Raw genomic sequence first — 26,832 nt, 5'->3', positions numbered from 1 at the left:
CTCCCAGAGAGATCCAGACCCTGGCAGCCCTGGATGGGGACCAGAGCTTCCTGGCCTTGTGTTGCCTGTCCCCCTCCGTTTCCCCGATGGGGAAGGTTTTGTGTCCCTTGTGATGAGCCAGGACATGGCTACGTGTACAGCACTACAGCCAAACCTGATGGGCATTTGGCCGCAGCTGCAGGGAGGACACGGGGGCCTGCATTGCCTCAGGCCTGCTTGTGATTCCAAGTGGTGAAGCCCCATCACTGGTAAAGAGGAGTGGGACGGGCTCAGCCAGAGGCAGGCCCGTGGCTTGGGGGAAATTCCTGGGCGGGGAGGAAACTGACCAACAGCTGAGTTACGCACACACAGCAGTTCCTGTTTGAGCTGCCTGACTTGGGTTTTAAATACAGCCTATTAAGGCAATTAAAGAATTGGTTCCAAAGTTTATCTCCTCTGATTCCCAAAGATAAAAGAAGGCATAATTTATTTTATCTTTAGGTAAAAAGTGTAGACGATTTGGGACCATCTGGTTTTAAAAAAATAATCTGACCTAGACACAAATGAACAAAACGGTTTTGGAGAGAAATTGGTCTGCCTGACCCTCCCCTTTTTTGTGTGGCGTATCTAAGCTTCATTGCAAAAACAAAAAAGGTGTTTAATAATTACCCTTATTGACCTCTGTACCTTCTGGACTTCCTTCGCTCCTGGGCACAAGACATGGCCATTCCTAGGGTTGGACCGTGCAGGCACGGGCGGTCAGCTGGGCCACAGCTCCTCCAGCTCTGCAAGGTCACGGAGGAAGGTAAGGTCAGTGGGTGATAGAAAGGCTCATGGCTCTCCTGGCCGGGACCTGGATAGAGAATTTGTTTAGAGAGAGGGTACAATGGTGCATGGTTATCTCCTAGTTCAGTCTGGAACTGGGTTTCCTTGGCAATGTTTTCATTCCTTTCATCACTCAATGAAAAAGTACCTGGCCAGGCGCGGTGGCTCACCCCTGAAATCCCAGCCCTTTGGGAGGCCAAGGTGGAAGGACTGCTTGAGCCCAGGAGTTGGAGGCCAGCCTGGGCAAATAGCGAGACTCCTGTCTTTATAAAAAATATTGTAAAAACTTAAAAAGTACAAAGAAAAAGTACCTGTATTGTGGATCTGTGATGTATGGGAGTGCCTTTAATCTTGGGAAGGAATTATAAGACAGACGCTCCTTACCTGGACTTGATTCTGATAAATACATTCCACAATATTTTCATTTTTTTATTTTATATATATATATATTTTGAAACAGAATCTCGCTCTGTGGCCCAGGCTGGAGTGCAGTGGCACGATCTTGGCTCACTGCAGCCTCTGCCTCCCGGGTTCAAGTACTTCTCTTGCCTCAGCCTCCCGAGTAGCTGGGATTACAGGCATCCACCACCACACCCAGCTAATTTTTTTTTTTTTTTTTTTTTTTTTTCATTTTTAGTAGAGACGGGGTTTCGCCACGTTAGCCAGGCTGGTCTCAAACTCCTGGGCTCAAGTGATCCGCCCACCTCAGCCTCCCAAAGTGCTGGGATTACAGGCCTGAGACACTGTGCCCAGCCCAGGATGTTGTTAAATATTTCTTTTTACTTTTGAAAAAAAAATGAAGTTGGACCGTAGAGGTAGAATGACTTTCAAGGCACAGGCACGTGGGCCAGGAGGCTCCCGGGGCCTGTCTGGGAGAGAGCTAAGCAAGCAGCTGAGCTTTGGAGAGCAGCGGGGAGCTGTGTTCCCCTGCCTGGACAATGTTAATGACCGACTTTGACTCTGGGGCCCAGTGCATGAGCCCTATGGGACTGGCAGCGGCCCCCACCTGCGGCAATAACCAACACTGTGCTTTTGGAGCCAGCTCCCCTAGTCCAGGCCGAGCTTGCACTTGCATCTTGTCTGCTGCTGCTGAACCAAGATTTAGCTGTGCGCCCTCCTTGCAGTCTCCTGGAACCAGCAGGAGGAAACATGGGGGATACTGGCCTGAGAAAGCGGAGAGAGGATGAGAAGTCGATGCAGAGCCAAGAGCCTAAGACCACCAATCTCCAAAAGGAGGTAAGGCAGTCTCTGGTGGGGCAGCCCCTTTGCAGGTTAGGCAAAGGCGTCTGAACGAGGGGTGCAGGGAGTGAAATCCGGGCCGATCCCTAGTGACACGGCAGAAGATGTACTCTTTGATTTGTGAAGTACATCTGTAAAGGGATAATCTCTGGACTTACTTCTCTTTCCCTCTCGCCAGGAAACTCTGCATCTTTTTTTTTTTTTTTTTTTGAGATGGAGTGTTGCTCTGTCACCCAGGCTAGAGTGCAGTGGCGCCATCTCAGCTCACTGCAACCTCCACCTCCCCGGTTCAAGGGATTCTTCTGACTCAGCCTCCTGAGTAGCTGGGATTTTAGGCGCCCGCCACCACACCCGGCTAATTTTTGTATTTTTAGTAGAGACAGGGTTTCGCCATGTTGGCCAGGCTGGTCTCGAACTCTTGGCCTCAGGTGATCCTCCTGCCTCAGCCTCCCAAAGTGCTGGAATTACAGGCGTGTGCCAGTGCACCCGGCTGCATATTCTTTTTTTTTTTTTTTTTGAGACAGAGTCTTGCTCTGTCACCCAGGCTGGAGTGCAGTGGTGTGATCTCAGCTCACTGCAACCTCTGCTTCCTGGGTTCAAGCAATTCTCCTGCCTCAGTCTCCTGAGTAGCTGGGACTACAGGCATGTGCCACTATGCCTGGCTAATTTTTGTATTTTTAGTAGAGACGAGGTTTCACCATATTGGCTAGGCTGGTCTCCAATTCCTGGCCTCAAGTGATCCGCCCACCTCGGCCTCCCAAAGTGTTGGGATTACAGGCGTGAGCCAACTTGCCTGGCCCACATATTATTTTAAGTTCATACCTAGGTGCTTTTGTGTGTTGAGCAAGTGTCCAGACGGGCCAATATTTTTGTTCAAACTAATGGCCTTTCCAGGAATGGTCAGAAAGGGCCTTCTTTTTAAAAATTAAAAAAAAAAATTTTTAGAGACAGGGTCTTGCTCTGTCACCCAGGCTGGGGTGCAGTGGTGCAATCATAGCTCACTGCAGCCTCGACCTCCTGGGCTCAAGCGATCCTCCTGCCTCAGCCTCCTGAGTAGCTGGGACTACAGGGGTGCACCACAATGCCCTGCCAAATTTTTAACTTTTCAAAAAAATTATTTCTGTAGAGTCAGTGTCTTGCTGTGTTGCCCAGGCTGGTCTGGAACTCCTAGGCTCAAGCGTTCCTCCCACCTCAGGCTCCCAAAGTGCTGGGATTATAGGCATGAGTCACTGTGCTCAGCCAGAGAGGGCATTCTGATGGTTGAGTCCCCTCTAAATGCCTGTACTTCTTATATCTGAATGGCTGTAGTGATGGGAAGTACTGCCCCCAGCATAGCCCGTTCTGTCTTAGAGGCATCTACCAGGGGCAGCTGCTCTGAGTTGGGCTGCAGTGAGCAGCTGGGGCTGGCCCTGGGCCTGCAGGGAAAGGGAGCTTGGGGCTGGGGGGAAGGCAGAAAGGAGCTCAACACAGCACACCGCCCCAGTCCCAGGCAGTTGGGAGCCGCAGGTGCTGAGCATGGAGGGGTGGGGAGGGCTTCAGGCTCCTAGGATGAGGAAAGGCAGCCCCAGGTGAGCTCAGGATGGCTTCCGCTACCAGGGCAGAGGTGTGGGCGGGGCCTCCGAGAGCTCCCATGCCTGGCAGCAGAGGGGATGGAGGAGGGATGGCACCAAGGCTTTAGGGCTTGACCAGGGGGCTGGCAATGGCCTGAATGGCTTGGCCTGGGACTGGGGTACCCAGGAGGTAGACAATGGGCTGCAGCACTCTCCCTCTCTGCCAGTCTCAGGCCTGATCTCAGCAAGGGCCTCTTGGAACCCTGGTGGGCCCAGTGGCCACAGAGCACAGCTGAGAAATCCCCAGATGTGTCTTCTGAGCTGGGGACAGGTGTGGCGGCACACGCCTGTAACCTTAGCACTTTGGGAGGCTGAGGTGGGAGGATCGCTTGAGCCCAGGAGATCGAGGCTGCAGTGAGTCATGATCGCGCCATTGCACTCCAAGCCTGGGTGACAGAGAGAGACCCTGACTCTAAAAACCGAAAATCTGAGCTAGGTCTACCCCTCAGTCAGGCAGCTTCAGGGTGAATGCAGACCTCACCCACATCAGAACCCAGGCAGTCCCTCAGCAGGAGGGAGGATTCTGGAGCCAAACTGCCAGTCCTGGGCAGGGCTGAGATGAGGAGGAGAGCTGAGCCCGTCCCCGCCCTGTCCTGGAAGTGCGCCCTGGCCCTGAAAGCGGACGCTGCTCCCCAGGGATCCCGCTGGTGTGTGCAGAGTCCTCAGGGTGGCAGCCTGCAGCTGGGAGCCCCTCATCCCTGCAATCTGACTCCAAGCCCAGCCTCTTCCCAGACAGGTGAACACGGGTGCTGGAAACTTCAGGCTCTGGAGATCTGGCCGGGGCTGCTTCTGAGGACAAGTGTTATGAGTAGGGCTTGAGTTGGACTTTTTTTGCCTCCTTGATTGGTGTGTAATTTACATACATTGTAGTGTGCAGTTTTTTTTTTTTTTTTTTTTTTTTTTTTTTGAGACAGAGTCTCACTGTCACCCAGGCTGGAGTTAAGTGTAGTGGCTCACTGCAACCTCAGCCTCGTGGGTTCAAGAGATTCTCCTGCCTCAGCCTCCTAAGTAGCTAGGAACAGGTGTGCACCAAAATGCCTGGCTGATTTTTGTATTTTTAGTAGAGACGGGGTTTCTCCATGTTGGCCAGGCTGGTCTCGAACTCCCAACCTCAGATGATCCGCCTGCCTCGGCCTCCCAAAGTGCTGGGATTACAGGCATAAACCACTGCACCTGGCCGAAATGTACAGATCTTTAGTGCTGAGTTTGGTGAGTTTTGACAGATGTACCACCCCAGAAAGCTCCCTCGTGCCCCTTTCTAGGCAGGGCCCCAGCCCTGAATTCCTATGGCTGTGGATTAGTTTCACCTGTTCTTGAACTTCACAGGAATGGAACCATCTGGTGTCTCTTTGAGCTGGGTTCTGTTCTTAGAAAGCTCACATCCTAGCAAATGGCACTGGGCCGGGCACGGTGGCTTACGCCTGCAATCCCAGCACTTTGGGAGGCTGAGTTGGGAGGATCGTTTGAGGTCAGGAGTTCGAGGCTGCAGTGAGCTATGATCTCACCTCTGTGCTCCAGCCTGGGCGACAGAGAGAGATCTGACTCTAAATAAATAAGTAAATAAAAATAAGATAAAAGAAAATGGCACCACAGAAAGTTCAGAGTCCCCGAATGTTTCTGTTTCTGGGAGGCCTCCGTTGCTCACCCTGCATGGAGCCTCTGTCCAGGACTCTAGGCTTATCCCGAGGGCCTTTCTCATTGGCGAGCTGTTGCCAAGTCAGCCTTTTCATTGAGGGCACAGGATCATGGTTAGGCACGTGGAACTTGAGCCAGGTCTCCCCCTCTCTAGCTGTAAACCCCGGACAGCCTCCTAACCTTTCTATACCTCAGCGTCCTCCTCTGTACCATGGGGGTGGCACAGTGTGGCCAGCTCGTGGGGCTGTCACAATAATTAATCACGTTAATGTAAGGAAAGCTCCAGGAGCGGTGCCCCGGTGTTGCCAGGGCAGCTGCTCAGGGTGGAAGCGTCTGGGGCATGGGCTTTGGCTGTGGCTGCCCTGGCCATACCGAGGGAGGGTGGTACCTGGCCTTCTGGACTGGGTCCAGGCATGGCACTAATGCCCTCTTCCTTCCTCCACACCCAGCTGGGCCTCATCAGTGGCATCTCCATCATCGTGGGCACCATCATTGGCTCTGGGATCTTCGTTTCCCCCAAGTCTGTGCTCAGCAACACGGAAGCTGTGGGGCCCTGCCTCATCATATGGGCGGCTTGCGGGGTCCTCGCGACGCTGGGTAAAGAGACTTGGGTGCCTGGTGCAGCCCCGGAAGCATGCAGGGTCACGCCAGGCAGGTGCTACCTGTGCCAGCCCTCACCCTGCCAGTATCCCTCTTAGCACATGTGTGGCAAACAGGTGTAAATCAGGCTGGACTGAGTGTCCAACGCCGGAGCTCAGGGCCATCCAGCGAGGGCGGACCACGGTGGGCCCCTCCATAGGAGCGCAGCCTCCAGGGGGAGGAAGGCTCCCTGGGGCTGGGGCAGTGCCTCACAAGGGGCCTGTGGGCCCTTCCTGTCTGTGTTCCAGGCGCCCTGTGCTTTGCGGAGCTTGGCACAATGATCACCAAGTCAGGTGGTGAGTATCCTTACCTGATGGAGGCCTACGGGCCCATCCCCGCCTACCTCTTCTCCTGGGCCAGCCTGATCGTCATCAAGCCCTCATCCTTCGCCATCATCTGCCTCAGCTTCTCCGAGTATGTGTGCGCGCCCTTCTATGCGGGCTGCAAGCCTCCTCAAATCGTTGTGAAATGCCTGGCCGCCGCCGCCATCTGTGAGTACCCGAGCCCAGGGCAGGGGTCAGAAAAGACCTGGTATAGAGGGTGTCTGGGGACTCCACCCTCAGCTCCTCCCCAGTGAGCTAAAGTCTCTGGTGAGAGCCCAGGCAGGGCCTGGCATCAGCCTTTGTGGTACCTGTGGGTGCTGCACACTGGGGACCCCCAGGCCCGTGGGTGCTGCAGGGAGGGGTGCCGCTGGCTGTCCTGCAGGGCAGAGCCTTGGCTCAGGGCCCAGCTTCTTCTCCCGGCGTGGTGGCAGGTGCCTGTAATCCCAGCTACTCGGGAGGCTGCTTACCACACCCTGATAATTTTTCACCGTCTGAGGCAGCCCGGCTAAGGTCATCTCCAGGTTCTTTTAAAAAGTCCATAAACTCGCATGTTCGGATCTGCCCTCTTGGAATTTGGGAGATAATATGATGGCTGGTGGGGGAGTAGGGGCGGACCGCAGGCAGTGGCTCATGCTTGGAATCTCACCACTTTGGGGGGCTGAGGTGGGAGGATCGCTTGAGGCCAAGAGTTTGAGATCAGCCTGGTCAACACAGTGAGACCCTTGCCTCTACAAAAAATAAAAACATTAGCTGGGTGTGGTGGCATGCACCTGGCGTCCCAGCTACTTGGGAGGCTGAGAAGGGGGGTCACTTGAGCCTTGGACCCTGTCTCAAAAAATAAAAGAGGCTAGGTGCGGTGGCCCACGCCTGTAATCCTAGCACTTTGGAAGGCCAAGGCGGGTGGATTGAGGTCACGAGTTCGAGACCAGCCTGGCCAACATGGCAAAACCCCATTTCTACTAAAATACAAAAATTAGCAGGGTGGGGGAGGGGGGTGGTGGGGTAGCACATGCCTGTAATCCCAGCTACTGGGGATACTGAGGCAGGAGAATTCCTTGAACCCAGGAGGTGGAGGTTGCATTGAGCTGAGACTGTGCCATTGCACTCCAGCCTGGACGATGGAGTGAGACTCCATCTCAAATAAATAAATAAAAATAAAATTACAAAAATTAGATGTGAGGGCGATCTGGCAGGGACATCTGTCACCCCCCTGATTACCAGTGTTGATTCAGGTGATCTGGCTGGCTAGGCCACTGTCCTCTTCCTCCCTCACTGCTCCACGTGCGTCCCTCCTGAAGCTGTGCACTCGGTGGAAGAGGATGACCATCCCCGATAGAGGAGGACTGGTCTTCGGTCAAGGGTATATGAGTAGCTGTGCTCCCCTGCTAGAACCTCCAGACAAGCTCTCTACTAAAAATACAAAAATTAGCCGGGCATGGTGGTGTGCACCTGTCGTCCTAGCTACTCAGGAGGCTGAGGCAGGAGAATTGCTTGAACCGGGGAGGCAAAGATTGCTGAGATCGTGAGCTGAGATCATGCCACCGCTCTCCAGCCTGGGTGACAGAGTGAGACTCTATCTCAAAAAAAAAAAAATTAAAAATTAAAAAATAAAAATTAAATATATACAAGAAAGGAGACTCCAGGGCTTTGCTGAAAACCATAAATGCAGAAACTGTCCCCACCCTTCCAGTGTTCATCTCGACGGTGAACTCACTGAGCGTGCGGCTGGGAAGCTACGTCCAGAACTTCTTCACTGCAGCCAAGCTGGTGATCGTAGCCATCATCATCATCAGCGGGCTCGTGCTCCTGGCCCAAGGTGACCCACGGGAGGGTGGGCCCTGCACGGGCACACACCAAACGCCCTTCCACTGGGAGCAGGAGCAGCCTTGCCCCAAGAGCCCATCTCCAAGGAAGCATGGCAGGAACTCGGTGGGAGGGATCCTTAGTTTCAGGGCATGTTTAATAAGCTGGGGTCACAATCATGCCCATCTTTCCCGTGGAGATGCACTCAAGATCTGTCCTGCTGACACCCGCTGTTCACTGTCTGGCTTCATTACAGGAAACACAAAGAATTTTGATAATTCTTTCGAGGGCGCCCAGCTGTCTGTGGGAGCCATCAGCCTGGCGTTTTACAATGGACTCTGGGCCTATGATGGATGGTGAGGTGTCCTGAGATGTCCCGAGTCTGGGGGTGGGTGGGGTTCTCCAGGCGACTTTAACTCCACCTGTCATGGAAAACAATGAGTTCCCCTTTCTAGGATTTGGTGTGACTCTGACATTCACCCTCACATTTCCTTTTTGTGAAGCATGCGACAACCTCTCCCCTTTATTCCCTGAGACACCTGCTCAGTCAGCCAGAGTGCTCTGTGTAAAACCCTCACTGGGCCAACACAGGCTCAGCCAAATCAGAGGCAGCCAGGGCCCAAGCTCAGGTTTTCTGTTTTGTTTTGGTTTTTTGTTTTAGAGACAGGATCTCACTTGGTCACCCAGGCTGGAGTGCAATGACGTGATCATAGCTCACTGCAGCCTCAAACTCCTGGGCTCAAGCCAGCTTCCCGCCTCAGCCTTCTGAGTAGCTAGGACTACAGATAGGAGCTGCCATGCCCTGATAATTTTTTATTTTTATGCTTTGTAGAGACAGTCTCTCTGTGTTGCCCAAGCTGCTCTCAAACTCCTGCACTCAAGCAATTCTCTCTCCTCGGCCTCCCAAAGTGCTGGGATTATAGGCGTGAGCCACTGCGCCCGGCCCCAAGCTCTTGATTAAACAAAGAATACTCAATAGCACTTCTATTTAACCTTGACAATCATTAGGTTTGGGAGCCTCTCTCAATCTATTATGGTTTGGGGGACTGCCCTACAAAAATAAATAATACCATATAAATTTTATGTATTGAGTTTAGTGGATGAGACTCTGTTTTGGTCTTTTTTTTTTTTTTTTTTTTTTCTTTTTTTGAGACGGAGTCTCACTCTATTACCCAGGCTGGAGTGCAGTGGAGAGATCTCGGCCCACTGCAATTGCTTGAATCCCCCAGGTTCAAGCAATTCTCCTGCCTCAGCCTCCCGACTAGCTGGGATTACAGGCACCTGCCACCATGCACGGCTAATTTTTGTATTTTTAGTAGAGACAAGGTTTTACCATGTTGGCCAGGCTAGTCTTGAACTCCTAACTTCAAGTGATCTGCCCACCTCGGCTTCCCAAAGTGCTGGGATTACAGATGTGCGCCACTATGCCTGGCCCATTTTTGTCCTTTAAGGAAGAAGCATGACCGTCTGTAACGATGGTCCTTCTCTCCTGCAGAGCATTTATAGATTTCATTCCCTTTTCAGACAAAGAATATTCCATTTTTTCAAAGCACCCTGGGGACTCACTACTCCTGATTATTCTTGAAAATCCGTATGATTCCCGAGGAGGGCAAAGTCTCAACCAGCTGACAGATGTGTAGGTCTGGGTAGGGCCCCAGGCTCCACCACTAGCAGGGCCATTAACCTGGAAAGAAATTCACCTGGAATTCCTGCAGGAGAATTTTTTCTCTACCAGAGAATCTTAAATGAGGCCAACATTTATTATTGTGGGTTTCATAATTGAAAAAGAAAGTCAAGGTGTGTGACGCTTGTTACTTTCCTTTTTCCAGGAATCAACTCAATTACATCACAGAAGAACTTAGAAACCCTTACAGGTAACAGCTGAATCAGTGCAGAGGACAGTAGCCGGGCAGCCTGATTTCTCTTCTCCTGGTGAAGGCTGGAGCTGTTTCCCTGGGTATTCCATGATGCCCTTCCCGACAGTGAATTATTTCTTTTTTTTTTTTTTTGAGACAGAGTCTTGCTCTGTTGCCTAGGCTGGAGTGCAGTGGTGCAATCTCAGCTCACTCATTTTTGTATTTTTTTAGTAGAGATGGGCTTTCGCCATGTTGGCCAGGCTGGTCTTGAACTCCCGACCTCAAGAGATTCGCCCATCTCGGCCTCCCAAAGTGCTGGGATTACAGGTGTGAGCCACTGCACCTGGCCAGCGAATGATTTCTTATGAGCTCACTATGCACGCTAAAAGTTTGGTTTGGTTTGGGGCAGAACAATGGCTGCTAAGGGAGGGAAGAGTTTGGTCTTCCTTTATCTCTGGCTTATTTTGCTTTATAAACAGTTTCATGTGAACTGCTCTGGAGTCTGAGAGAGGCAGCATTCTCATTTGAAAATATCTCACGTTCCTGCTGGGGCTCTGCTACCTGCGAATCTTCTCCCAGGGAGGGCCTCAGAGAGGGCGTCCATTTCCCACGGAAGGCTGTGGTCTGAATGTGCGTCTCCGTGTCATTGCCCCTCCCAGAAACCTGCCTTTGGCCATTATCATTGGGATCCCCCTGGTGACGGCATGCTACATCCTCATGAACGTGTCCTACTTCACCGTGATGACTGCCACCGAACTCCTGCAGTCCCAGGCCGTGGCTGTGGTGAGTGCCTGGGCATCGCTGCTGGCGGGGGCTGTGGCTTATGGGAAGGGATAAGGCAGGTGTCAGCACTGGAGGTGAGCTCCCTTCCAGGGAAGGAGGGCGATATTCATGGATGGGGACACGGACTGGGCATGCACGGCATGGAGCTGGAGGCAGGGCCGGGCTAGCCAGGGTGAGGGTTTGACAGGCAAGCATGAAACAGGCAGAAAGTGCCAGGGAGTCGGGGGAGGTCATTATACTAGGTCATTATATTAGGTTATTTTGGCAAAATTGGCAATTACTTTTGCACCACCCTAAATAATAATGAATCATAGAAGGTGAGAGGCATTGGGGTCAGTGAAGAGGTGGCTGGGGGCCTCCTGCGGTTGCAAACAGACAACCAAGTCTTGGAGATTTGGAAGGTGGAGGAGACGCAGTTTGGATAAGTGTTGAGGTCACTGACCACGAGACTGGAGGCTGCTAAAGTGGAAGGGAGAATTCGGCCATTCCAGTTGGAGTGGGGGTTCAGGGAAGTGAGAGGCGAAGGTGTCAGGATATTGAAATGACCAAGAATTACGCAGCTGGGTGTGGTGGCGAGTGCCTGTGGTCTCAGCTACTTAGAAGACTGAGGCAAGGATCCTTGAGCCCAGGAGATTGAGGCTACAGTGAGACACGATCATGCCACTGCACTCCAGCCTGGGTGACAGAGCAAGATCCTGTCTCCAAAAAAAATCAAATTAAAAAATAAAGATTTGGCCGGGCATGGTGGCTCATGCCTGTAATCCCAGCACTTTGGGAGGCCGAGATGGGTGGATCGCAAGGTCAGGAGATTGAGACCAGCCTGGCCAACATGGTGAAATTCCGTCTCTACTAAAAATACAAAAATTAGCTGAATGTGGTGGCATGCACCTGTAATCCCAGCTACTTGGGAGGCTGAGGCATGAGCATCGCTTGACCCTGGGAGGCAGAGGTTGCAGTGAGCCGAGACAGCAACATTGCACTCCAGCCTGGGCAATAAGAGCAAAACTCCATCTCAAAAATAAATAAATAAATAAATAAATAAATATAAAGATTTATTCCAGGGAGTAGTGGAGAGACTTCTCTTGCCACACAATATCTGGAGATAGGCGAGTGGCGTTCTCCTCTCTCCTCTGCAGTGGAGGAGTCAGAGGCTGTGCCCCGAGGCGAGGTGGGTCCCTGGGTCCCCTGGGAGGCCAGAATAGCTTTTGGGGGCCGGCCGCTCTTGGAGGCCGAGAAAGACCCTCAGGACTCATCTCGCTTCTCTCACCAGACATTTGGTGACCGTGTTCTCTATCCTGCTTCTTGGATCGTTCCACTTTTTGTGGCATTTTCAACCATCGGTGCTGCTAACGGGACCTGCTTCACAGCGGGCAGGTAGGGGACCCCCACCATCACTCCCAGGGTGGACAGGGGCAGTGAAAGCAATATCACCCCCGAGGAAGACACACAGCTAAAATCCTCAGGGCTCTGCCAGGCGAAACCCACGCCAGCACAAGTAGGAGACCCAAATCCAGGAAAGGGATGTAGCTTGAACCCACACCGCAAACTGGCCAGGAAGGCATGGATGGGCCTGCACACGGGAATTGATCAAGGCTGCCTGGAATCTCAGCCTTTCCACTCCAGGGGGCCCTAGTTCCCAACATCAGGGGGAAGCTGCCCATGCTGAGGCGAAGGGAAGCGACACCGCGTGAATGAGGCACTGGTTTTCCACGTGGCACTTTTTACCTTTTCACCTAGTGATATTTTTCACGTAGTGATATTTCCTGAACATCTTCCCCATGTTAATATACACAAACTAATTTGCTAATTAGCAAATTAATAAACCCAGAATTGGCTAACTTTCCGTTAAAGGGCCAGATGGTAAATATTCCAGGCTCGCAGGCTGCATAAACCTCTGTCACAGATTCTCAACTCTGCCTTGGTACCCAAAAGTGAACAGCCATGGTCATGTTACAATAAAACTTTATTTGCACAAACAGCTGTGGTTTGCCAATCCTTTAGACCCATCTGGTCTAGAGACTGCTACCAGCTGTGTTGTATCACACGTTCAGATGTAGCATAACTTAACAAATCCTTCACTCACACCTGGGTGTGGGTGGTTTCCATGAATGTTGCTGCAGTGAACATCCTCGAACACGTGTCTTGGCTCAGTTGTCCAGTGTTCTGAATGGATATATTTCGGAGAGAAATTGACAAAGTCTTTGTATGTTAAAAAATGAAATACCATAAAATCATTCTTCTAAAGCCAAACCGAAATACATGTAGCGCTAGGCCTCCAACTTCGTTCTTTGTCAAAAGTGTTTTGGCTAGATCCTTTGTATTTCTTTATAAATTTTTAAATTTTAATTTTAATTAACTAATTAATTTTGAGGCAAGGTCTTACTCTGTCACCCAGGCTGGAGTGCACTGGCACGATCTTGGCTCACTGTAGCCTCTACCTCCTGGGCTCAAGCAATCCTCCCTCCTCAGCCTCTGGAGTAGCTGGGACCACAGGCACGTGCCACCACACCCAGCTAATTTTTGTATTTTTAGTCGAGATGGGGTTTCAACATGTTGCCCAGGCCCATTTCGAACTCCTGGCTCAAGTGATCCTCCTGCCTCAGCCTCCCAAAGCCCTGGAATTATAGGCATGAGCTGTTGTGCCCAGCCTTATATTATTTTTGAGATGGAGTCTTGCTCTGTCACCCAGGCTGGAGTGCAGTGGCGCGATCTCAGCTCACTGCAGTCTCTGCCTCCCTAGTTCAAGCAATTTTCTGCCTCAGCCTCCTGAGTAGCTGGGATTACAGGCACCTGCCATCACGCCTGGCTAATTTTTGTATTTTTAGTAGGGACGGAGTTTCACCATCTTGGCCAGGCTGGTCTTGAACTCCTGACCTCGTGATCCACCTGCCTCAGCCTCTCAAAGTGTTGGGATTACAGGTGTGAGCCACCACTCCCGGCCGCCTTATTTTATTTTTAATTGACAAATAATAATTGCTTATATGGGCTGAGGCAGGAGGATTGCTTGAGGCCAGGAGTTCGAGACTAGTCTGGGCCACATGGTGAGACTCCGTCTCTACAAAAAGAAATTTAACAATTAGCTGGGTGTAGTGGCCCATGCCTGTAGTCCCAGCTACTTGGGAGGCTGAGGTGGGAGGACTGGGTAAGCCCAGAAGTTCCAGGCTGCAGTGAGCCATGATCACACCACTGCACTCCTGCCTGGGTAACAGAGTAAGACCCTGCCTCTAAAAAATAACAATAATTGCATATATGTATGTGGTACAGTGTGATGTTTCAATACATGTAAACACTGTGGAATGAGCAAGTCAGGCTAATCAGCATATGTATCACCTCACATACTTCTTTATGGTGAGAACATTAAAAATTCACTAGCTGGCTGGGCGCGGTGGCTCACGCCTGTAATCCCAGCACTTTGGGAGGCCGAGGCAGGCGGATCACGAGATCAGGAGATCGAGACCATCTTGCCTAACATGATGAAACCCCGTCTCTACTAAAAATACAAAAAATTAGGTGCGCGTGGTGGTGGGCGCCTGTAGTCCCAGCTACTCGGGAGGCTGAGGCAGGAGAATGGCGTGAACCCGGGAGGCGGAGCTTACAGTGAACCGAGATCACGCCACTGCACTCCAGCCTGGGCAACAGAGCAAGACTCCGTCTCAGAAAAAAAAAAAAAAATCCACTAGCTATTTTGAAATATACACTATTACTAACAATAGTCACCTTGCTGTGCAACAGATCACCAGAACTTATTCCTCCCATCATACTGAAACTCTGTAGCCTTTGACCAACATTTCCCCTTTTGCCATCCCAGGCCCCTCTTCCTTCAGCCTCTGGTAACCAGCATTCTACTCTCTATTGCTATGTTTGAATTTTTAGATTTCATGTATGTTGTAGGTGACAACAACTATCTGGGCTGGTGGTACAGGGATAAGAAGAATTTACCAAGACAGCTGTAGGTCAGGAAAGGCAGATTTATTAGAGAAAGTAGGAAAATACATTGCAAGGGTGCAATGAGCAGGTCAGCGAGAGAGGAACTGACTGCAAAGAGACAAAGGCTTGCTGGGGATTTTATAGGATGGTGCTTGTGCTGTGTGCTGTACGTGCAGTGCTGATAATGCCAAGGTTGCAGTGAGCTAACTTGCATTTTTCTATTTTTTTTTGAGACGGAGTCTTGCTCTGTCACCCAGGCTGGAGTGCAGTGGCATGATCTCGGCTCACTGCAAGCTCCGCCTCCTGGGTTCACACCATTCTCCTGCCTCAGCCTCCTGAGTGGCCTGGCTAATTTTTTTGTATTTTTAATAGAGACGGGGTTTCACCGTGTTTGCCAGGATGGTCTCGATCTCCTGACCTCGTGATTCGCCTGCCTCGGCCTCCCAAAGTGCTGGGATTACAGGTGTGAGCCACCGCGCCTGGCTGCATTTTTCTATTAGCTGAGGGTCTGGCAATCACTGGGCACAGGAAGCTTGTGAGTTATTTGTGCAGGGGGGCTATGTGTCCTGGACCATGAAGAAAGGCGGGCTTGTAGCTTATCTGCTTTATCTCTTTTGGCTTTCCCTTGGTCCCACCAGCCTGACTCATTTTCCCTAATTAGGACTCCATAATATATAAGGGAGATGATGGGATATTTGTCTTTCTGTGTCTGGCTTATTTCACTTAGCATAATGTTCTCTAGAGTCATCTCTGTTGTCAAAAAATGACAGAATTCCATTTTCTATAGAGTCGGAATAGTATTCCATTGTGTATCTATTACATTATTTTTATTCATTCATCTGTGATGGACACTTAGGTTGTGTCCATGTCTTGGCTGTGGTGAATAACATTGTAATGAACATGGGAGTGCAGACACCTGACATGTGGATTTCAATTCATTCAAATATATACCCAGAGGTACATGGGAGTGCAAGCATCTGACATATGATTTCAGTTCATTCAAGTATATACCCAAGGCCGCGTGGTGGCTCACGCGTGTAATCCCAGCACTTTGGGAGGCCAAGGTGGGTGGATCATGTGAGGTCAGGAGTTCGAGACCAACCTGGCCAACATGGTGAAACCCCATCTCTACTAAAAATACAAAAATCAGTGGGGCATGGTGGCAGATGCCTGTAATTCCAGCTACTCAGGAGGCTGAGGCAGGAGAATTGCTTGACCCAGGAAGTAGAGGTTGCAGTGAGCCGAGATCGCACCAGTGCACTCCAGCCTGGGCAACACAGTGAGATACTCCGTCTCAAAAACAACAACAAAAAATCATTGCCCAGACCAATGTTACAGAGCTTCCCTGTTTTCTCCTAGGAATTTTACAGTTTCAAGTCTTACATCCATTTTGAGTAGATTTCTTGTCTAAGGGGTGAGATAAGGGTCCAATTTCATTCTGCCAGCTTTCCTACTTGCATATGAATATTACAATCAGCTTGCCATTTTCTACAGTAAAGCTGTTGGGATTTTGATCAGGACTGGGTTGAATCCATAGATCAACTGGGGGAAGACTCTGCTGTCTTAAAAGTACTGAGTCTTCCAGCATGGGTACGGTGGCTCACACCTGTAATCAGAGCACTTTGGGAGGCCAAGGGGGAGGACTGCTTGAGCCCATGGGTTAGAGACCAGCCTAGGCAACATAGTGAGACCCCATGTCTAAAAAAAAAACAATAGACTTAGCCAGGCGTGGTGGCACATGCCTGTGGTCCCAGCTACTCAGGAGACTGAGGTGGGAGGATCGTGTGAGCCCAGGAGGTTGAGGCTGCAGTGAGCTGAGATTGCACCACCACACTCCGGCCTGGGAGATAGAGTAAGACCTTGTCTCCAAAAAAAAAAAAAACAAAAAAAAAACTGAGTCTTCCAATCTATGGGTGGACTATTTAGGTCTTTAATCTTGTTTTAACAACTTTTTTGTTTGTGTGGTGTTTTTTTTGTTTTGTTTTGTTTTTTTGAGACAGGATCTTGCTTTGTCACCCAGGCTGGAATGCAGTAACACGATCCTGGCTCACTGCAACATCTGCCACCCAGGTTCAAGCGATTCTCATGCCTCAGCCTCCCAGGTAGCTGGGATTACAGGCATACACCATCACACCTGGCTAATTTTTGTATTTTTAGTAGAGACAGGGTTTCACCATGTTGCCCAGGCTGGTCTTAAACTCCTGGCCTCAAGTGATCCACCTGCCTCGGCCTCTCAAAGTGTTGGGATTACAGGCGTTAGCCACTGGGCCTGGCTTAATTTTCTGTAAAAAAAAAAAGTTTTTTGAGTAGTTTTTGGTATATAGTTCTTGCACATCTTTTGTCAAATTTATTCCAAAGAATTTCATTTTTCATAATATTGTAAATGGTATTGTTAAATAAAAAGTTGCTTAATTTTTAGTTTCTGATAGTTTATTGCTAGTATACACAAACACAATTTTAACAGTTCTAATTAAGGTACAAATATCATAAAACTCACCCTTTGTAATTGTACAACTCAATTATTTCATAGATTTATAAGGCTGTACAAACATCACAATCCAATTCTAGATCATTTCCATCACCCCAAAAAGTTTCCTCATTGCCTAATTAATCCCTGCTTTTACCCGCAGCCCCAGGCAACCACTGATCTGCTTCTGTCTCTATAACTTTGCTTTTTCTTGACATTTCATCTAAATGGAATGACACGGGCCAGGCGTGGTGGCTCACGCCTGTAATCCCAGCACTTTGGAAGGCCGAAGTGGGTGGATCACTTGAAGTCAGGAGTTCAAGACCAGCCTGGCCAACATGGTGAAACCCTGTCTCTACTAAAAGTACAAAAATTAGCCGGACGTGGTGGGCGTCTGTAGTCCCAGCTACTCAGGAGGCTGAGGCAGGAGAATGGCTTGAACCTGGGGGGCGGAGGTTGCAGTGAGCCGAGATTGCGCCATTGCACTCCAGCCTGGGTGACAGAGCAAGACTCCGTCTCCCCCCAGAAAAAAAAAAAAAAAAAAAAAGTTTATAGCTTTGGTCTTGTAAAATCTGGCAGGACTAGTGGTCCCACGTCAGACTTCTCCTTGTCTGTTTAGCATTCCCTATACACTTACAGTTATTTTGTCTAGTTCCAAAAGTCCTGCTTGCATTCTGATTTTATGGAATTTCTATATTAATTTCTGGAGGACTGATAAAAAGATTTGACAGTATTCACCTTGAGTCTAAATCTCCCTTCCATTTATCAACTCCCATCCTCCCGGTTTCACTTCTTTTGGGAATTAATATCAAGTTCATATCAATTCAAAGTTAAGATATGTAGTTGTAAATAGACGGGTCTTTGTGGCATTTGTATTGACTTCTAATTTTATTGCACTGTAATTAGAGTATGTGACCTTTATGATATCGTCTTGGTTTAGGGTTTTTGTTTGTTGTTGTCGTTTTGAGACAGGGTCTCACTGTCGCCCAGGCTGGAGTGTGGTGGTGCAATCATGGCTCACTGTAGCCTCAGATCCCTCCCTGTGCTTAAGTGATCCTCCCACCTCAGCCTCTCAAGTAGCTAGGACCACAGGCACGTGCCACCATGCATGGCTAATATTAAGCTTTTTGTAGATGTGAGGTCTTCTCTGTTGCCCAAGCTGGTCTCAAACTCCCGGCCTCAAGCAATCCTCCCACTTCAACCTCCCAAAGTGCTGGGATTACAGGTGTAAGCCACAGTGGCTGGCCTGATATCAATTCTTAGTTATTTTATCTTTTTGAAAAAGAGTCTCGCTCTGTCATCCAGGCTAGAGTACAGTGGCGCAATCTCAGCTCACTGCAACTTCTGCCTCCTAGGTTCAAGTGATTCTCCTGCCTCAGCCTCCCAAGTAGCTGGGATTATAGGCACCTGCCACCACACCTAATTTTTGTGTTTTTAGGAGAGACGGGGTTTCACCATGTTGGCCAGGCTGGTCTCGAACTCCTGACCTCAAGTGATCCACCCGCCTCAGCCTCCCGAAGTCCTGGGATTACAGGCGTGAGCCACTGTACCTGGCCTCAATTCTTCAGAAGTTTGAAAATGCCCTTCGTGGCTCACTGATATTTTTATGTTTCCTGTGGTCTTGAAGATAATGTGTATTCCATAATTATATCTAGATTTTTATATGATCGTCAAGATTATAACTTGTAATGTTCAAATCTTGCACTCAAATTGGATTTGCCAATTTTTGTCTGCGATGTTTCAAGGGCTCCTGGGTTTTGTTTTGTTTGAGACAGAGTCTTATTCTGTCGCCCAGGCTGGAGTCTGGAGTGCAATGATGAGATCTCAGCTCACTGCAACCTCCGCTTCCCAGGTTCAAGTGATTCTCCTGCCTCAGCCTCAGCCTCAGCTGAGGTTACAGGTGCCCGCCACCACACCCAGCTAATTTTTGTATTTTTAGTAAAGACGGGGTTTCCCCATGTTGGTTAGGCTGGTCTTGAACTCCTGAACTCAATCAGTCCACCTGTCTCAGCCTCCCAAAGTGCTGGGATTATAGGCGAGAGCCACCATGCCCAGCCCAGGCTCCTGTTTTTTATATCTTCTTTTTCTTTTCTTTTTTTTTTTTTTGAGGTAGAGTCTCACTCTGTCACTCAGGCTGGAGTACGGTGGCACAATCTCGGCTTACTGCAACCTCTGCCTCCTGGGTTCAAGTGATTCTCCTGCCTCAGCCTCCTAAGCAGCTGAGAGTACAGGCGCCCGCCACCATGCCCAGCTAAGTTTTTGTATTTTTAGTAGAGACGGGGTTTCACCATGTTGGCCAGACTGGTCTCGAACTTCCAATCTCATGATCCGCCCACCTTGGCCTCTCAAAGTGCTGGGATTACAGGCGTAAGCCATCACATCTGGCTTTTTTTTTTTTTTTTTTTTTTTTTTGAGACGGAGTCTCAACTGTGTCATCCAGGCTGGAGTCTGGAGTGCAATGGTACGATCTCAGCTCACTGCAACCTTTGCCTCCCAGGTTCAAGCGATTCTCCTGCCTCAGCCCCCTGAGTAGCTGGGACTACAGGTGTGCACCACCATGCCCAGCTAATTTTTCATATTTTTAGTAGACATAGGGTTTCACCATGTTGGCCAGGCTGGTCTCGAACTCCTGACTTCAGGCGATCCACCTGCCTCAGTCTCTCAGTGCTGGGATTACAGGTGTGAGCCACCGTGCCTGGCCCAAATTTTTAATTATGGTAACTTTTTAAAGAAATTCTGGTTAGCCAGAGGATACCAGAGGCTGAAAAGCATAGGGGGAAAGGGAGATAGGGAGAGACTTGCTAAAGGATACAAAGTTACAGCTAGACAGGAGGAACAGGTTCTAGTGTTCTACACGCTGCATGGTGGCTAGAGCTCACATTAATATTAATATGTAGCTTCAGATAGCTAGGGGAGGATATTGAATGTTCCCAACACAAAGAAATGGTACATTTAAAAAATTTTTAAAGTTATTTGTAGAGATGGGATCTCACTATGTTGCTAGGCTGGTCTCCATCTCCTGGGCTCAAGTGATCCTCCTGCCTTGGCCTCCGAAGGTGTTGGGATTACAGGCGTGAGCCACCACACCTAGTCTCTCGGCGCGTTTAACCTCCTCACTCACTCTGCCAAAACCCACTCCTCTCCCGAAGACAGACCCCCATCTGAAGCTCAGGTCCCCACTCAGCTCCCTTCCTGAGCCTCCCGAGGGCTCCTTGGTGGACCCCGGAGCACACATCCTCGGTGGCCCTGGACAGATGGTCTGCACTCCGGTCAGCGGACTCCCATGTTGTTATTTTCCAGACTCATTTACGTGGCGGGCCGGGAGGGCCACATGCTCAAAGTGCTTTCTTACATCAGCGTCAGGCGCCTCACTCCAGCCCCCGCCATCATCTTTTATGTGAGTACAAATCCTGCTACCAGCCTATCTTCAAGGCGGGGACACTCCATCCATGGGGTGCTAAGCCCGGTGGCTTCCAAATGACCCAGATGCCCTTATTCCTTGCTATGAAACAGATAAAGAGTCCCAGGACGAGTCAGACAATGTACCCAATGTCTGCTCCTTTGTCTGAATTCATCCACGAAAGACAGTGTGTGCCCTCAGTGCTTCTGTGTGCATTTGTCTGTGCTGGGTCCCTGGTAACAAACTCCATAAAAAAGCCCACTAGCTTACAGAGAAGGAGGGCAAGACATTTTCCCAGGTGGTTACTGACAGCTGCCTCTCATTATGCTCTAATGATTGAGAAGTCACCGGATCCTTGTGCAGTAAACGCCCTTTGACTTTTTTTTTTTTTTTTTTTTTTCTTTTGAGACAGAGTCTTGCTCTGTCATCCAGGCTGGATGGAGTGCAGTGCCATGATCTTGGCTCACTGCATCCTCCGCCTCCCAGGTTCAAATGATTCTCCTGCCTCAGCCTCCCGAGTAGCTGGGATTGAAGGGGCCTGCCATCACACCTGGCTAGTTTTTGTATTTTTAGTAGAGATGGGGTTTCAACTCCTGGCCTCAAGTGATCTACCCACCTCAGCCTCCCAAACTGCTGGGATTACAGGCGTGAGCCACCGTGCCTGGCCACCCCTTTGACATCTTCTGATGGGAGCTTCTCCGTGGTGCATGGTTCTTGTTTTGTGCAACTGTTCTGGGCACCGATAAACCACCCACATTTCTAGCCCCAGGGGTGGTCTGCACTCCTCCCCCAAGAGGAGAACCACTACTCTCTATCATTCTGAAGACAGGAAAACACCCAGGAAATACCAGTCCAGGGTCACGCAACTAACACAGGCCAAGACTAGACCTGAGCTTCTAATCCAGGGCCCCAGCCCACAGTGAAAACTCTCTGTGAGGAAAATTCTTAATTATGAAGCTGGTATAATATTCATACATATTAGGTTGGTGCAAAAGTAATTGCGGTTTTTGCCATTAAAACCGTGAGATGGTGAAACCCCATCTCACTAAAAATACAAAAATTAGCCGGATGTGGTGGTGCCTGCCTATAATCTCAGCTGCTCAGGAGGCTGAGGCAGGAGAATCGCTTGAACTTGGGAGGCGGAGGTTGCAGTCAACCGAGATCACGCCACTGCATTCGAGCCTGGGTGACAGAGTGAGACTCCATCTCAAACAAAACAAAACAAAACAAAAAAACCCACAGTTACTTTTGCACCAGCCTAATATTTTATTTTTTCCTTGCTTAAAATCACAACCTCAAAGATTCATAAATTTCCCAGGTCTTTTCTGCAGGCTTCATAATGAAGCGCTATCATAGCCAAAGTCAGGTTTAACCCCAACTATCAAGGAATGCCTAGAAGTTCCTTTCATGCTAAAGTGTTTATTCACAAGAAAAACTGCTTCTTCGGTCTTCTGTGACATGAGAACAGTGTTTTGTTGTAGTAATGACCTACAAATCCATTCTTCTTTCTATTAGGGTATCATAGCAACGATTTATATCATCCCTGGTGACATAAACTCGTTAGTCAATTATTTCAGCTTTGCCGCATGGCTGTTTTATGGCCTGACGATTCTAGGACTCATCGTGATGAGATTTACAAGGAAAGAGCTGGAAAGGCCTATCAAGGTAAGCTTGCAGCCCCAGAGTCACAAGTGGCTTTGGACTCAAGTCCAAATAAGGAAGTCACAAGTGGCTTCCTTATTGTGACTTCCAATAAGGAAGTGGCCAATAAGGAAGCCACTTTAAATTAGATGCTGGGAGGAAGAGAACGCCTAGCTAACTTCATTATTGCTTATTATACACAATGTCTAAAAAAAGAAACTAAGGGTATTATATGCTCAGTTAATAATATAATTCACATCTTTAAAAGGGGACTAAGGGTATTATATATAATATATACATATATGTGTACTATATATGTGTATAATGTATAATATATGTAATATATGTGTATAATAGATATATATGTATATATTTGTATATATATGTGTATATATGTATATATGTGTATAATTACATGTTTGTTATACATATACATATATAAAGTACATATACACATATATAATATCTTCAAAAGGGGACTAAGGGTATTATATAAGGATATAAGATATATATGTATATGTTATATATAAGTATATATTATAGGTATATGTATAATATCTGTTTTTATATACACATAATATGTATATATACATAATATATAACATATACAACAAATATATAATATATAGCATTAAATATATGTATATGTATATTATGCCTATTATATATGTATAGATTGTGCCTATTATATATAATCTATATAATATACACATAAATTATACAGAATATATCCTTATATAATAATACCCTTAGTCCCCTTTAAAATATATTAGTTATAGTATATTAACTATAATAGTTACAGTAACTCTCAGAACAAAAACACATCCTTCATACCTACCAAAAGACACATTAAAAAAGAGGAGGTGTGCTTAGAATACATGAAACAATTAAAATTTAACATTTAACATTTAAACAAAGGAGGGAAACAAAACAGACCATACTGTAAAAGACCCTACCTATAAAGCCTTATGTTGGAGGACCCCTCAGAATACCTTCCTGGTTGATGTTTTCTTGTAGACTGCTTATTAGGATTTTTTTGTCATTGCTATTTTTTGCTTATTAGCTTTTAACACCCTAAACTATAGAATCCATGCATCTCTAAATGCTTTCATTTCCAGCTGATATTTATATGGAAAAATCAGTATTTGAATCCCCAAAATGTAGTATAAACTTTTGACAAAATGTGTGATAAAAGTTTCAAGTTACATTCCAAATTCAACACATGTCAAAACCACGTGTAGGCGTACTGAAAGCCACGTGTGGGCGTACTGACAGCCACGTGTAGGCGTACTGACAGCCACGTGTGGGCGTACTGAAAGCCATGTGTGGGCATACTGACAGTGTGAGCTGTGAGCGTCTCACGTCTTGCGAGACCATGTTATTGCATTAAAGGCAGTCATTGGTCAACAGCCATATTAACTGTTTGGTCACCAAAAATTATATTAAACGCAGTTTACCATCTAATGTAATCTGTGTTGGGTAACATGTTATTTATATGCATATTTACTGTGTTTTGGTTGGGAATTTGAGGTTTCTTTTCTTTTCTTTTTTTTTTTTTTTTTTTGAGATGGAGTCTTCTCTATCACCCAGGCTGGAGTGCAGTGGTGTGATTACAAGTCACTGCAACCATGCCTCCCAGGCTCAAGTGATCCTCCCACCTCAGCCTCCCAAATAGCTGGGACCACAGGTGCACGCCACCACACCTGGCTAATATTTGTATTTTTGTAGACATGGGGTTTCGCCATGTGGGCCAGACTGGTCTTGAACTCCTGGGCTCCAGTTATCTTCCTGCCTTGGCCTCCCAAAGTACTGGGATTACAGATGTGAGCTACAGCACCTGGCAGGAAATCTGAGGTTTCCTATGGTGAATTAAAAGAAGGGACACAGGCCTGGGGGGTTCTTCCATAGAACATCACTCTTCAAGGACGCAAGACTGACAGTGAGTAGAGGATGCTTGTATACAGAAAGATAAAACAACATGAGAGAATGGAGACCAGACTTATCATTATATGAATAAACGGGCTTACTCCATTTAAGCTGGACTTACATCAGCCATTGAAAGTAAAAGATTTTTCAGGCGGATCTTCAAAGCTGTGAAAAATTAAAAGAACAGGCAGAGAAATATCAAGCAAATGAATATACGGAAAAACAGGGGCTGTGATCTTATCAGACAAGTGCTCAGGCCCAAAGCATTACTTAAGACAAAGACAGGCCATGCTAAAGGCTAAAATCCACAATGAAGAGGTAAGTTTTGAAAACCTATTCACCAAACCATATAGCAACCATCTTTACGAAGCAGAAACTGCAGGAAATCCACGGAGGGAGAAACACGTTAATAACAGGTGACTGGAAAACACCTCCTTCAGGCCAAGACAGATCTGGATGCAGCACTGGTAAAAGTGACTGGAGATCTAAAATATAGCAAGATAGATCTTAGAGGTTTTTATCAAGCCTTGAACCCCAACAACAGCGAGTATACCTTTTTCAGTTGCAAATGGGACCTGTCTGAAAACTGACAGCTTTTAATGTCATGAAGAAAACCTTGATATTTCAAAAAGAAAACCCCAGAAATCAAAACAAACAAAAAGCAAATAACATTCTCTCTCTCTAATGAAACAAAACAGGAAATTGATAAAAAAAAGTTAAACTTTTGGGTCTAAGAGGAAATATTAATAGAAATAGAACATAAAAGTACATAAATTCTGGCCGGGCACAGTGGCTCACGCCTGTAATCCCAGCATATTGGGAGGCCAAGGCGGTTGCGTCACTTGAGGTCAGGAGTTCAAGACCAGCCTGGCAAACATGGTGAAACCCCATCTCTACTAAAAATAGAAAAATTAGGCCGGGCGTGGTGGCTCACACCTGTAATCCCAGCACTTTGGGAGGCTGAGGTGGGCGGATCACGAGGTCAGGAGATCGAGACCATCCTGGCCAACATGGTGAAACCCTGTCTCTACTAAAAATACAAAAAATTAGCCAGGCATGGTGGGGGGCGCCTGTAGTCCCAGCTACTCGGGAGGCTGAGTCTGGAGAATCACTTGAACCTGGGAGGCAGAGGTTGCAGTGAGCCGAGATTGTGCCACTGCACTCCAGCCTGGGTGACAAAGTGAGACTCGGTCTCACACATACACACACACACACACACACACACACACACAGAGAGTACATAAATTCCTAGAAATAGCAGTAATGATGACACGACATATTATCTATGAACACAGCTTAAATAGTGCTTTGAGGAAGCTCTATTACATTAAATATATCAATAAAAATGAAAAATTAAATAGACAACTCCAAAAGCAAGATAAAGAACAACAGAAAACCAAAAGAAAATAGAAGGAACTAATAAGCAGAAAAAAACTTAAGGTGTTAGAAAAAACAGAAATGAATGAATGAGTGAATAATAATCAGGCTTTTTGAAAGCTTTCCTCCTTTTTCAGTGCTCTGGAATAAATTAAGCAATACTGGAATTGTCTGATTTTTAGAATTTCCCTGTGATTCTAATGCAACTAAGATCAGTTTTAGTAAACTACATTTTCCTAGAAAATTGTCCATTTCTTCCATGTATTCAAATTCATCTGTATAGAGTTGTACAAAATAGTCTTATGATTTGTATTAATCTTTAGAACATAACTTATGTTGTAAAGATTAATTGCCCATTTTTATTTTTTATTTGTGTTTGTGCTTTCTCCTTTTTAAGGTTAGCTATTGATTTTATTGATTTTTCAAATTATTTTTAGACTGTAACATTGACACCAAACCTTACAAAGGTAACATTCACGCAAAAAAGGGAAATGTACTGACCAATCTCACTTAGGAATAACGATATAAAAAATCTAAAATAAAATGTTAACAAACAGAACCCAGTTACACTAAAAATATATCATGACTAGGTCCAGCCTATGCAAAGGTAGCTGAAGACTAGAAAATCCATTAATTAAAAGTTTAATTCAGGGACTGGGTGTGGTTGGCTCATGCCTGTAATCCCAGCGCTTTGGTAGGCCACGGCGGGCAGATCATTTGAGGTCAGGAGGAGTTCGAGACCAGCCTGGCCAACGTGGTGCAACCCTGTCTCTACTAAAAATACAAAAATTAGCTGGGCATGTTGGCACATGCCTGTAATCCCAGCTACTTGGGAGGCTGAGGCAGGAGAACTGTTTGAACCCAAGAGGCAGAGGTTGCAGTGAGCCAAGATCATGCCACTGCACTCCAGCCTGAGCGACAGAGCGAGACTCTGTCTTGGGAAACAAAACAAAACAAACAAAAAAACAGTCAAAGGAAAAATGCAATGACACTTAAAAATGAAAACAAAACAATCCCAGCAAACTTAACTTTGTTCCTAATAAGAGAATACCAAAATTAATCTCTGTCCTTGTAAAAGGATAATGAGTACTCCAATCACCCAGGTTATGGTCTTTATTTATTTTTAGAGTCTCACTCTGTCACCTGGGCTGGAGTGCAATGGCACATTCTTGGCTCACTGCAGCCTCCGCCTCCCGGGTTCAAGCGACTCTCTGCTTCAGCTTCCCAAGTTACAGGCATCTGCCACCACGCCCGGCTAATTTTTGTATTTTTAGTAGAGACGGGGTTTCACCATGTTGGCCAGTCTGGTCTCGAACTCCTAGACTCAAGTGATCTGCCTGCCTCAGCCTCCCAAAGTGCTGGGATTACAGGAGCGAACCACTGCACCCAGCCTCCAGGTTAT

The 26,832-nt window shown here is 47.6% G+C and overlaps 1 protein-coding gene across 1 annotated transcript in view; it reads left to right on the top strand.

The window, feature by feature from the left end:
• Nucleotides 1-1,457: 1,457 nt before the first annotated feature.
• SLC7A9 (solute carrier family 7 member 9) overlaps nucleotides 1,458-26,832 on the top strand; it is a 29,228-nt gene continuing 3,853 nt past the window's right edge. The window contains exons 1-10 of the mRNA XM_002829022.4: nucleotides 1,458-2,040; nucleotides 5,738-5,885; nucleotides 6,176-6,418; nucleotides 7,941-8,066; nucleotides 8,310-8,409; nucleotides 9,883-9,927; nucleotides 10,569-10,692; nucleotides 11,963-12,066; nucleotides 20,387-20,483; nucleotides 22,002-22,151. Coding sequence (XP_002829068.1) covers nucleotides 1,954-2,040; nucleotides 5,738-5,885; nucleotides 6,176-6,418; nucleotides 7,941-8,066; nucleotides 8,310-8,409; nucleotides 9,883-9,927; nucleotides 10,569-10,692; nucleotides 11,963-12,066; nucleotides 20,387-20,483; nucleotides 22,002-22,151 — 1,224 coding nt within the window. The 5' untranslated portion in view covers nucleotides 1,458-1,953. The remainder of the gene's footprint in view (nucleotides 2,041-5,737; nucleotides 5,886-6,175; nucleotides 6,419-7,940; nucleotides 8,067-8,309; nucleotides 8,410-9,882; nucleotides 9,928-10,568; nucleotides 10,693-11,962; nucleotides 12,067-20,386; nucleotides 20,484-22,001; nucleotides 22,152-26,832) is intronic.

The sequence above is a fragment of the Pongo abelii genome, chromosome 20 (assembly GCF_028885655.2).
Source record: "Pongo abelii isolate AG06213 chromosome 20, NHGRI_mPonAbe1-v2.0_pri, whole genome shotgun sequence".
Classification (NCBI taxonomy): Eukaryota; Metazoa; Chordata; class Mammalia; order Primates; family Hominidae; genus Pongo; species Pongo abelii.
Note: the sequence above shows the minus strand (reverse complement) of the source record. Positions and strands in the feature narration are given on the sequence as shown.